The 13,795-nt window shown below is 35.5% G+C and overlaps 1 protein-coding gene across 3 annotated transcripts in view; it reads left to right on the top strand.

The window, feature by feature from the left end:
- Nucleotides 1-9,437, top strand: part of palm1a (paralemmin 1a) — a 53,978-nt gene extending 44,541 nt beyond the window's left edge. For all 3 annotated transcript variants that reach the window (XM_051122659.1, XM_051122660.1, XM_051122662.1), the window contains one exon: nt 1,094-9,437. In XM_051122659.1, coding sequence (XP_050978616.1) covers nt 1,094-1,665 — 572 coding nt within the window. In that variant the 3' untranslated portion in view covers nt 1,666-9,437. The remainder of the gene's footprint in view (nt 1-1,093) is intronic.
- Nucleotides 9,438-13,795: the final 4,358 nt, after the last annotated feature.

Here is a 13,795-nt window from a genome sequence, read left to right as displayed (position 1 = left end):
AGAAAAAGTCTTAGATCTTTGAGTTCAGCTCATGAAAAAAAGGGGGCAAAAGTGTTGCGTGTATAATTCTGGTCAGTGTATTTCAGTAAGAGACATCATTTACATTATATTAAGCCATACAAGTTTTAATAAAAAAAGTTTACAGATGATTAAATTTTTTTTTTCACTGATACTGCATTTGTTTGTACTGCTAACACTGCTAGCTGCTAATGCTAACACCTGTAGCACTGCTTGCTTCCTGCTCTGTTTACTCAGCTTGCTACACTTTCCCTGTGTTTGATCCCTCAGTCAAGTGAGCACTTCTAGCAAGTGAAGTGCACTCGACGCACAACCTTAAAATACAATGATAACAGTAGTGACTAACTGGGCACCATATGCTTTCCAGTGCTTTCCAGTGCTTTCCAGTTCTTTTCTTCTTTTTCTAGAAGTCACAATATTATAAATTCTTCCTTTGTAAAAATTTTAAAGCAAACCTGCAGTAAAATAATTGAGATAAAAACAATTCACAATTCAGACTTTTTCACACAATTCAGATTTTTTTCTCATAATTGTGAGATATAAACTCGCAATCGCAAGTTAGAAAGTCAGATTTGAGGGGGGGAAAAAGACTTAGAATTCTTTGAATTGTGAGTTTATATCTCAATTCTGACCTAATAACTCGCAATTCTGAGAAAAAAAGTCAGTTTATGTCTCGCAGTTCTGACTTTATAACTCGGAACTGCGAGTTTATATCTCACAATTCTGAGAATGCAAACTCGCGATTGCAAAAAAAAAAGAATTGTGAGAAAAAAGTTGCAATTACCTTTTTTTATTTTTTTATTCAGAGGCGGAAACAGGCTTCCATAAATAACACATTGAATGAAATGTGAAATTTTGACTGCATCTTCCTGTAAAAAGTACTCATAATAATATTTGTTTTATTTAACTTCGATTTTTGTTTTTAGTTTTGGACACTCTTATTTGCTGTTAACCCACAAATGCTGAGGGTGATAATGCTCTGTCCTCTCAGTCTTGAGATGAAGAGCAATCAGTCAAGGTAAAGTCTCTGAGTAAGTCTTTCCTGACTCAGTCTGTCTTTTTTTTCTCTATGCAGTGGTGCATGAGGTGCGCTGTGTGGACGGTGCAGTAATCAATGGCGTTCACCAGCTCAGCTCTTCAGAGGTGGAAGAGCTCCTCCACAAGGCCGACGAGGTGACCATGAGCGAGAGCACCAAGACTACGCCGCGACTGGAACGAGGGCAGGCCGAGAAGTTGGAGAAGGTGGAGAAGGTAGAGAAAGACGTAGTACCAGACGCAGCCCCCATAAAGGAGATCACGGGTGTAGAAGCCAAACCCGCAGCCCCTCAGACGGAAGTGGGCGGGGCCAGCGCGGAGAACCCCGTTACGATGGTTTTCATGGGCTACCAGAGCGTCGAGGACGAGGATGAAACAAAGAAGGTTTTGGGGCTGGAGAGCACGACTGTGAAGGCTGAGGTGGTGCTCATCGAGGACGGCGATGCCAAGACCGCCGCCAGTGACACCAAGCAGGAACAGGCGCCCCCTAATGGCAGCCCAGCAGAACCACCGAAGGCTGAAGAGGCGGCAGGTGAGTCGGAACAGCCAGAAGGGGGCGCTGCTGAGGTCAAGAGCAAGGGGAAACCCTGCAAGTGCTGCACCATCATGTGAGCCCAAACACGCCCTCCCAAACACGGACTTTACTGATGAAATGCAACAAAATACAGAGAGAACAATAGCAAGGCTGAGAGGAATAAACGTTCAGTATCTTTTGATAGAAGAAGCTGTTGTTTCTTTAATTGATTTTTACCTGTTTTATATTTTCTATATTACTTTATCTTTTCCCCTTGATCCTTTCTAACCTATGCGTTTTGTTTTTTTCTGGTTTTATTGTGGGTGGAATGAATCATGTCATATGCGCTCCTGTGAGAGAAGCATGAAGATTTGACCCTTTAATTGAACTGAACGGATCCAACAAGCCCCTTTAATCAGCATTTACTTCACATATTATTTTCCATATGAAAGATTCAAATAATTATCAAACATAACTATATAATATATATGATTTTTTAAAGTCTGTTTGTTTTTTGGTTCACTTTTTGCAGAGTATGTTGCGTGCACTACAAATTATTTCACTTTCACATCAATAGAAAAGATTGAGGAAAACTTTCTCGACATTGTGCATTGCACTGTATTTATTACTGATGAAGCTGTGAGAAGTATTCAGTTATTTTCATTCAGTTTTTCGATTTAGGAATAAAACCTGTGGGATTGACAGAGCACACTTTGCATTTGCTTAGAAATGACGGGATTGTTTTAAACAAACGGAGTGACCATCGTACAGGAGTTGTGTAGGAATGTTCTGCATCAGATATAAGCAGAGCTCTCAATTAATGCAGAAATAGGCCTACTTTTGACTCATCCCTTAGTTTGTAATGCAGAAAAAATTTACAAAAATGTAAAGTTTGTATTTTTTTTCCCCCATTGTGTGTGTTTTTGAGCTGTAATTGTCTAAATCATTCTACAAATCCTTACTGGATTCCCTACTGTACTGTTAAAAAGTTTGCCATCTGCATTTTAAGTCTCTTTTGCTCACCAAGGATGCATTTATTTGATCAAAAATACAGTAAAAACAGTACTATTGTAAAATATTATCATGTAATATCAAACAGCGTCGTTTATTTATTAAAAGTAGGGCTGTCACGATTCTTTGATTCAATTTGAGTACTCCGTTATAAAAAAAAAAATTCTTGACTGCAATTTGCCCTTTGTCGAGAAACCGCCAAAATACCGAAAGTGGCGTATTCCACAGAGAGAATCCATGAAAGCATATTATTAGACAGTTTTCTAAGGCTGCATGATATATTAAACCCGTTTAAAATCATAATAAAGCATAATGCGATTGGGAATTCACAGACGGTACCATTTAATTAAATAAGTATATGCATTTTAATTATTTAAACGCGTGCGTGCGTCTCAGAGCAGCTCCGTTCACAGGAACTGTGTGAAGCCTCTTCAACTCTATTATAACGTTCAAATGAGAACGCAACGTGCGCCATTTCGTCAGATTTCTAAGGTAAATAACTTAAGCAAACACTGGAGAATACATAATTTTCTTTGTAAATATGATTTCAAAACAAAAACTGAAACCCTCAGTTTACACGTAGTGATATCCACATATTTAACAAATTACATTGGCTGTAGCATTTCTGTCGTAAAGAAATGGCCAAATATTAAATATTAAGTGGACGTTTGAATTAACCCTTTAACTGTCACCCCCCATTTTTTTAAAATAGGCATGAAAGTGCACTATCCAAACTTAAATTGTTGTAATTCATGAACACTTTGGAATACAGATCTAAGGTTGGTCTCTTTTTAAAGAAGACAGTCAGCAGATTATGGCAGAAGTGGACCGCACTGTACCATTTTTATTTAATTTTATATAAAATACATATTTTACATAACAGGTTTTACCCTAAATTTGATATCAAATTGAAGCCTTATGTCTAAATAAGTTATGTTCCAAATTTGAAGTTGATATGAAAAAAATTGAGGTTCCTGTGGAAGTTTGTTTAGGGCGTTATACCACAAACAGCAACCGGGTGCCATACAAACTTTATAGAATTTTTTAAAATGCATTTTTCTGTCACAAAAGTCTAAATTTCTCTGTCAATTTTACTTTTATCACAAAATAACCACCAAATATGAAATCCTGAGACTCAGACCTTTCCAATGACAAGATTATAAAAAGTTAATATGTAATATGACACTTGATATCGCCGCTAAGGGGGAGGAGACCGCCAAAAGATTTTACAGTACCATTTCCATAGTAAAACAATGTCCAATTTCAAACTGGTTTTCATAGGATGATTCTTGGGCTTCTAAGCTTTCAAATGATATATAATTTATGATGATTACTAAAACATTTGAAAGAGAAAAAGGACAACGAAAAAAAGAGCGCCAAGCGTCCCACACAGTTCATATTAAACAAGGATTAGATCATGCAGTTAAGTGTAAAAACAATCGTCAGGCTGTTGGTGCCCTCTGCAGGTATTTGTTATAATATACTAATGTACATTAGTTTGATTGTTTATAATACATTATGTAATTTAACAGTTTTGTTCAATAAAACCATATAATTACTTCATTTCAATACTTAGCTTTGTTTACTTAGGTCTATTTTTATTACCACACACACATACACAAATAATTATAATTATCCGCTTACTTGAGTAATGTCAGAACAATTAACCGATTACTCAATTAACAAAATAATAGTGACAGCCCTAATAAAACTTTTTAATGATGAAAAATTACACAAGCTTAGATACACACTAAGGATTTCAGCTAGTTAGCATGGCTGTTCATTGTTGGTTTCAAAAACATATTTCTCTATTAATGGCCATTTAAATGTAGCTTTACATATATTTATTTGATCAAACATACAGTAAAACATGGAAAATGATTGTAATTAAAAAATAACTCTTGTATTTTAATATATTTGAAAATGTAATTTATTCCAGTGATGCAAAGCTGAATTTTCAGCATCATTACTCCAGTCTTCAGTGTCACATGATTCTTCAGAAATCATTGCTGCTCAAGAAACATATTATGTTGAAAACCGTTGTGGGTGCTACATATATTTTTATAGAAGCCGTGTTATATTGTTTCAGGATTCTTTGATGAATAGAAAGCTTACATGAACAGCATTTATTTTACTGTAACTTTCGATAATTTGAATGCATCCTTGTTGAGTGAAAGTATTACATTATTTAAAAAAATAAATAAATAATTTGAACTGCATTGTCTATACTTCATTACATTTTATTCCAGTGCAATGCCTTTCGCCATAGACTTCCATTATATTTCCATAATCAGCTTGTTTTTACAAACTTAGGGATGAGTTAAAATAACTTTACCCTAAACAAAAGCATGTCACAGGTTAAATGAAGCTTGCAATGATTCTTGCAAATGCACATGCAAATGCAGATTTCACAATTTATTTGCTTCAAATGAAAGAATATCTCTCTCACACACGGTAACACAGCACCGTTTTTCCCTCCTTGAAGGAAAATCTCTTTTCCTTATCTTTGTTCTCCCGCGAGTCCAGTAGATTGCGCTCTTTCATATTGAAATGTAGGACAGGTGAGCTGAGGATATCTCAGTAAGCTTTGATGTTTTGCCGTTAGGCTGTGCGGTGGTCGTTCTCAGTTAGACTGTTCCAGCAAAGAGCTTGCGCATGTGTTTGTAATCGTTCCTTGGTGTTACTACCTAAAATATATATATTGTCCCCACTTTAAGTGCTCTATTTGTTGTAAATAGAGATCAAGAGTAGAGAGTAAGTTGTTCTCTCGGTTACTTTCAAACTGCTGCATGATATAAATTTGCATTGGATCATTTGTAGCCTTCTCATCTTTCATCTGCATCGCTCATGTGCATTTTGAGTATCAGCCCTGGCCTTGTTCTGACATTCGGAGGTGTGTGTTTATCAGGCTGGCTGTGTATTTCGATTGTATGCCAGTCCGCACTGCCATCAGCCCTCAGGAAGGGTCAATGACGGCTCATTCCTAAAGAGTGACATCAACAAACTGCTGCAGCCAATCCTATGCAAGAGCCCTCATGCGTGTAAACTAGTGTCAGAATGAGCAAAGCTCTCTCACTTCCACAGCAATCGTAACAGTTCCCGAGACAAGAATAGAAAGACAGGAAGGACAATATCCGCCCTTCCTTAGCTGTTCCAAGGAAGTGTGGTGAGGGGACAGGAAACGTTTAATAGGTTATTATTATTATTATTATTATTATTATTATTATTAGCTTTTTTTTTTTTTTTTCCTGATACTTTTAGAAAAAAAAAGTGTTAACATTTCTGAAAAAAAAAAAAACATTGGAATTGCCCTTAACGTAGCTATGATGCCAAATGCTTCAGTAAAAACAAAAAGCATATTGTTTTTGTAGCCTGTGTGTTTGTGGAAGAGATGAGCGATCGACTGGTGCTAATTGAAATTTATTTTTGTTAGTAACATTGAAGGTGCATTTAATAGTCTGATATCACAATCAACATCTGATATCTCTAATTATCTGGGTTTTAGAGAGCATTTAAACAATAATTTCCTTTCCTGTCCAACAAAAAAAGAAGCAACTGCATCGCTACTCATCAAATCTTGCCGTACTGATGTTTATGGCTGTTTGTATTCTGCTTTCATATTCTGACCATTTATTTTTCTTCTTCGGCTGTATATGTAGCTTTTCAAACATAGCTTTATGAAACTTTGAAGCCTCTGAGAATCTTCTGAATGGTAGTAAATTGTTTCTAATTAGACTAAATAGCCAAGTCATAAAAGTCATAAAACAAACATACAGTTTATAACAAATTATCAAGATGCTACATGCTACATATTAAATGGTATTTAATGATTTGTAAATTACTTTCAGTAAAATATACCTTAACTAACAAAAAAAATGACTCTTATGAGCCTGTTATTTTTATTGAATCAAAAACATACAGAGCGACCACCGTAGTCTGATTCACAAGCACATGACTTTTGGTGAATTGAAAACATGCAGCATGAGAAGTGTACTTAGATTTTTGAACAAATGGCTCTTATCAGTCTATTCCTGTAATGAATAGTTCATTTGTCAGTTTTTAGAGGACAAAGCAAAGAACTAAAGGCACCGCTTGATTTTAAAAACATAAATGTGGGCCTAGTACTGAGCCCTGAGGAACGCCACTGCTACCATTCAGAAGTATAGTATTGTCACTGCCATTTTCTCTAATCACTACATACAGGTACTGATTCTAACATCATCGTCGCTGGTCATTTCAACAAGCCAAATACATATTGTTGGGAACGACACACATAACCTGCATTTTCATTACACTTCAAATTGCGGGAATTGAAACTGCAAATTGAAAATACTCTCAGTGGGAATGCATTTTTCAAAAATTCCCATATATTGTGGAAAAAAGGTTTTTACGCTCACATGAGGTGGTTTTTCAGGCAATTTGAAAATGGAATAATTCGCAAAACTGCAATGGAAAGAGTTTTTTTCACATTTACAAGCCACCTGGCGTATTTAAAATTTACATGGTCAGGTCTGCGTCTCCATCAATTAAAAATAATGGCTAGCGATGGTGGTGGCTGTGACATATCTAAACCTAGCACCATGCATTGCCATGAAACTAATGCAAGTTTTAGTTGCATGACATCGGTTAATGGAAACGCTGTCATTTCGCAAAGGTCTTTTTATCGGCATCTGTAAATCTGTATTAGAAAAATAGCCAGAGAAAACAAACACTTTTTATGAAAATCTTTCATTTTTATTAAAGCCTGTTATTTTTATTGAATCAAAAACATACAGAGTGACTATTGTAGTAAGATTCACAAACATGACTTTAAGTGAATTGAAAACATGCAGCATGAGAAATGTTTGATAAACTTTGATTTTTGAACAAATAGCTCTTATCAGTCTATTCCTGTAATGAATAGTTCAGTTGTCAGTTTGAATCAGTCTGACAAATGGTCACTGAATAAACATCTGACACAAACCAGTAGATTTTTTGAGGACAAAGTAAAGAACTAAAGGCACATCTTGATTTAAAAAATATAAATCTATGTAAACTGGATGCGGGCCTAGTAGTGAGCCCTGAGGAACGCCACTGCTGCCATTCAGAAGTATAGTATTGTCGCTGCCGTTGTCAGTGACAGAATGTTTTGAAAAGCTCATTTTCTCTAATCACCACGTATAGGTATTGATTCTAACGTTGTTGTTTAACAGGTCAAAAATACATTTTGGTGGGGACTACACACAACATAATCTGCATTTTCATTACCCTTCAAATTGCGCAAATTGAGAATACGCTCAGTGGAAATGTAGATTTTTTAAAAATCTCATATATTGTGAAAAAAGTTTTTACGGTCGCATGAGGTGGTTTTTCAGGCAATGAAACTGCAACGAAAACTGTTTTTTTGCATTTACAGGCAACCTGGTGTAATTAAAAGTTACATGGTCTCTATCGATTATAAATAATTGCTAGTGATAGTGGTGGCTGCGACATATGTAAACCTACCAACATGCCATGTCATGACTTATCGCAAAGGAAAAAACTATGTTTTACTCGCATGACATCGGTTAATGGAAACACTGTCATTTCGCAAAAGTCTTTTTATCGACATCTGTAAATCTTCAATTTTTATTAAAGCCTGTTATTTTTATTGAATCAAAAACATACAGAGTGACCATTGTAGTCAGATTCACAAACATGACTTTTAGTGAATTAAAAGCATGCAGCAAGAGAAATGTACTTTGATTTTTGAACAAATGGCTCTTATCAGTCTATTCCTGTAATGAATAGTTCAGTTGTCAGTTTGAATCAGTCTGGAATTCTTTAATGAGTGGATTCTTCATGTGAGTTTCCACCATTTAGACTACAAAAACACTTTTTTTTTCATGTGTACTTTTTCAATTAGCATCAAACTACTAAATGCACCTTTAACGTTCGATTAGAGTTTTTTTTTTTTTTTTTTAATGAATGTTAAACCTGTTTAGTACCTTACTTGCTTCATTAAATTAATTTGATGGCAAATTATTTACTAATTTTAGGGGAATGAAATTATGTGGCGTTTAGCTGGTAGAGGTGTGCTAAATGAAATGTGTGTGCGTTTTGCATCTATGTGGTTGTATTCATGATTTATGTCAGTTAATATGTCATATATCGCTCATATTTTAGTCACATTAGTAATATCTGCCCAAATTACTGGAATGAACTCTGGAAATCGAAGCCCAGGAGTCAAATGAGGTCAACATGAATGCAAAAAACTATTTCCGTTCATCTTGTTTGTCGTTTACACACTTGCACCAATTCACTTATCCGTGTACACACTTTTTGGATGTAAAGCGGCATCTGTGAGGTTACAATTCATGGTTTAAGAACCAGTTTGCTTTCCTCCATTGCCCATCTGGGCAACTTCCTTTAAAGTCTTTGCATCACTGTGAGTTTTATGGTTGCCTCACACTTTGGCCACTCAACTTACTGTCCGTCAGTACTAACATTCCAGTTCCGACATGTTCCTCACCCCTGAATGCCTTGTTGTCTGGCCACAGGCCTGGCGTATCTCTTTTGTATAGTTGCATGCTTTTATAGGTACATAAATCACACATATCTACATATACATATCCATTTCCATGTTAGATAATGTCCCTGTGCTTGAACCCCTAACCCTTGATGACAAGCTGAGTTCAAAGGCATGATAGAACAGAGGACAATGTAGGGACATATAACCGGGTTCCTCTCTTATTGGTTCTCCTGATAATGAGTGTGTGTGTGCTCTTACTGCCACTGTTGTCTGTGCGTTGTGAAGGTCTGCTTTCTTATCAACCTGACAGAGCTGTAGAAAGAGTTGGAACGAGACATTAAAATGTGATGTGCTTTACGGAAAACACTGCCTCTGTCTTGTTTTCTTTATAACAGTAAATGTGCTGTGTATGATCTATAAGCTCATCTTTATGTAACAGTATTCCCTGCTCTGCAATTTTATTGCAAACTTCAACACCACAACAAAATATTGATTTTGTCAGTGGGAGTTTGCAGTCTGTATTAAACGAGATTCAATAAAAAATATAATGCACAGTGAATTAATGGCAAGAAACGGCTTTCTATTGAGTTCTTCTATTGAGTTCTTGAGTTCCAGAAATGTACAGTGCAACCAGTGTAGTCTGATTTACTAATAAATAACTCTTATGAGCCAGTTCTTTTTATTGAATCAAAAACATACAATGTGACCAGTGTAGTCTGATTCACAAGCAAATGACTCTTATGAGCCTGTTTTTCTAAGTGAATCAGAAATGTACAGCACAACCAGTGTAGTCTGATTCACTAACAAATGACTCTTCTAAGCCTGTTTTATTTTAAGTGAATCAGGAACGCACAGCACAACTATAGTTCAACTCACTAACAAATGACTCTTATGAGCCAGTTCTTTTAAATGAATCAGAAGCATGAAATCAGAATCAGAGATGTACACAGCAACCAGTATAGTCTGATTCACTAAAAAATGATTTTTTTTTGAGTCAGTTCTTTAAAGCGAATCTGAAATGTACAGCACGACTAGTACAGTCAGATTCACTAACAAATGACTCATGAGTAGGTTCTTTTAAGTGAATCTGAAATGTACAGCACAACCAGTGTAGTCCGATTCACTATCAAATTACTCTTATAAGCCTGTTCTTTTTATTGAATCAAAAACATACAGTGTGACCAGTGTAGTTTGATTCACAAGCAAATGATTTTTAGTGAATCGAAAACATGTAGCATGAGAAGTGTACTTTGATTTTGAACAAATGGCTCTTACCAGTCTATTTCTTTATTGAATAGTTAAAACTCAGTTTGTTAAAAAAAAACTCAGTTTGAATCTGATTCACAAGCAAATTACTTTTATAAGCCTGTGTTTTTATTGGATCAGAAATGTACCGTGTGACCAGTTTAGTCTGATTCACAAGAAAATGACTCTTATGAGCCTGTTCCTTTAAGTGAATCGAAAATGTACAACACAACCAGTATAGTCCGATTCACTAACAAATGAATCTTATGAGTCAGTTATTTTAAGTGAAACAGCAATATAGCCCAACTAGTGTAGTCTGATTCACAAGCAGATGACTCTTATGAGCCTGTTTTTCTAAGTGAATCACATATGTACAGCACAACCAGTATAGTCTGATTCACTGACAAATGACTCTTATGAGCTGGTCCTTTAAAGTGAATCACAAATGTACAGCACAACCAGTGTAGTCTGATTCATTAACAAATGGCTTATATTAGCCTGTATTTTTTATTGAATCAGAAACATACTGCATGACCAGTGTAGTCTGATTCACAAGCAAATGACTCATTAAGTGAATCAGATATGTACAGCACAACCAGTGTAGTCTGACTCACTAACAAATGACTCTTATGAGCTGGTCCTTTACAGTGAATCACAGATGTACAGTGCAACCAGTGTAGTTTGATTCACTAACTAATGCCTTATATTAGCCTGTTTTTTATTGAATCAGAAACATACTGTGTGATCAGTGTAGTTTGATTCACAAGCAAAGTACTCTTATTAGTCTGTTTCTTTAAGTGAATCAGAGATGTACAGTGCAACTAGTGTATTCTGATTCACTAACAAATAACTCTTATGAGCCAGTTCTTTTTATTGAATCAAAAACATACAGTGTGACCAGTGTAGTCTGATTCACAAGCATGATTCACTAACAAATGACTCTTATGAGCCTGTTTTTTTTATTGAATCAGAAACATACTGCATGACCAGTGTAGTCTGATTCACAAGCAAATGACTCTTATGAGCCTGTTTTTTACATGAATCAGAAATGTACACGCAAACCAGTATAGTCTGATTCACTAAAAAAGATTCTTATTAGCCAGTTCTATAAAGCATATCAGAAATGTACGCAGCAACCAGTATAGTCTGATTCACTAAAAAAAGGACTCTTATGAGTCAGTTCTTTGAAGTGAATCTGAAATGTACAGCACAACTAGTATAGTCAGATTCACTAACAAATGACTCTTATAAGCCTGTACTTTTTATTGAATCAAAAACATACAGTGTGACCAGTGTAGTCTGATTCACAAGCAAATGACTCTTATGATTTTTAGTGAATCGAAAACATTGAACATTGATTATTGAATAGTTTAAAAAAAACTCAGTTTGACAAATCTGGCACAAACCAGTAGATTTTTATAGGACAAAGTAGAGAAGTAAAGGGAAAATTAAGGAAAAATTTCTATATATTTCATATATGTATATATATATATATATATATATATATATATATATCAACTGGATGCAGGCCTAGTAGTGAGCCCTGAGGAACGCCACTGTTGCCATTCAGAACTAATGAGAGTCACCACGTTATTGTCACTGCCATTGTCAGTGACTAAATGACCAGGCTTCAGAGCAACTATGAAGTGCATTATGGGATGGTCGAGGGATATTCTCGGCTTTTGTCCCAAGGTTGCTGATTATAGCAGCATTCCAGACTGGTATCCCTGCCCTCAGCACACTCATCAACACACATACACCTACACACGCATGCATGCACTGAATCTTTGACCATGGGCCAGGTCACCCCACACACATATTTGCTTAAGGTGATACCTTTTTGGCCATACAGGAGCCATATTGGAGGAGGAGCTTAATTAGAGTGACTGTGCCAAAACACCCAAAAGTTTTATGGGTAGTGGACAGTATTTTTCAGCGCTAATAGACACAATGGTCTCGCTGTACCCATGGCCCTGCAAAAGATGAGGTGAGTCATTCCAAATGAGAATGAATGTCTTATTTTTCAGTAAAGTAATAGCAAACAATATCAAACTGCTTTTTTACAATATTGTGTATTGGTACATTTAATATGGTAATTCTTGATATGTTATGGTATATAAAAATCCTTATTCAATTCACCTTCTTCCACAGACTGGACTCATCAGGCTTGAGTTGAATTCACTGCATGCTAATGTCTTCCTGTCTAACTCTAAGAAGCAGGTAGTACTGCAGCCAAAGACAATGTTCAGGTACACTCCTCCCTGGCAGGTGCTGTGTAACAGCCTGGATCACAATTTTAAGGTAAGGCTGTACAAATACATATGTGTTTGAAGAAATGCCTACAGTTTTACACTATATAGGTTCTATATTAGCATATGTAGTTCTATGAAGAACCTTTAACATCCATGGAACTTTTCATTCTTCATAGTGGAAAAAGGTTCTTAAGATTATTAAAATGTTCTTCACATTTGAAAAAATGTTCTTTTAAGAACTGGTAACTGAAAGGTTATTGGGAAACCAAAAGTAGTTCTTTTACCAATTGCCAAATTAGCCTCATTTAATTAGCTTTATAAAACAAGATTTATACATAGAGTGGAACAGATGAATGAAATTGTGTATAAATAAAATAAAATAAAAGTGTATAGTATGATTTATTATGATGCTTATATTCAATAGCTGTTAAGATACTCTCTATTAATGTACAAAGTCAAATACTTGTGCGTTATACAGTGTTATGCAAAAGTTTGGGAACCCCTGGCAGAATCTGAAAATGTGAATAATTTTAACAAAATAAGAGAGATCATACAAAATGCATGTTATTTTTTATGTAGTACTGTCATGAGTAAGATATTGTACATAAAGGATGTTTACATATAGTCCACAAGACAAAAAAATATAGCTGAAATTATTAAAATAACCCCATACAAAAGTTTGGGAACCCTTGATTCTTAATACTGTGTGTAGTTACCTGGATGATCTACGACTGTTTTTTTGTTTTTTGATGGTTGTTCGTGAGTCCCTTGTTTGTTCTGAACAGTTAAACTGAGCACTGTTCTTCAGAAAAATCCTCCAGGTCCTGCAGATTCTTTCTTTTTCCAGCATCTTTTGCATATTTGAACCCTTTCCAGCAGTGACTGTATGATTTTAAGATCCATCTTTATACACCAAGGACAATTGAGGGACTCAAACACAACTATTAAAAAAGGTTCAAACATTTTGAACAGGATGAAGATGTCCAAATTTTCTTTTGTTGAAATATATATATATTTTTTCCATTTAGTACTGGCCTTCGGAAGCAACAAAAGGTACTTGCATGTTTCCCAGGAGACAAATTAAATACAAATTACCTTGGTCTTCAAATTAAAAAAGTTTTCACCCCCCGGCTCTTAATGCATCGTGTTTCCTTCTAGAGCTTTCTGAACCTTTTCAAATAGTTTTGTCTGAGTTCCTCAATTGTCCTCAGTGTGAAAAGATGGATCTCA

Source organism: Labeo rohita, chromosome 11, assembly GCF_022985175.1.
Source record: "Labeo rohita strain BAU-BD-2019 chromosome 11, IGBB_LRoh.1.0, whole genome shotgun sequence".
In the NCBI taxonomy this organism is placed as follows: domain Eukaryota; kingdom Metazoa; phylum Chordata; class Actinopteri; order Cypriniformes; family Cyprinidae; genus Labeo; species Labeo rohita.
This window is presented reverse-complemented; position numbering and strand designations above follow the sequence as displayed.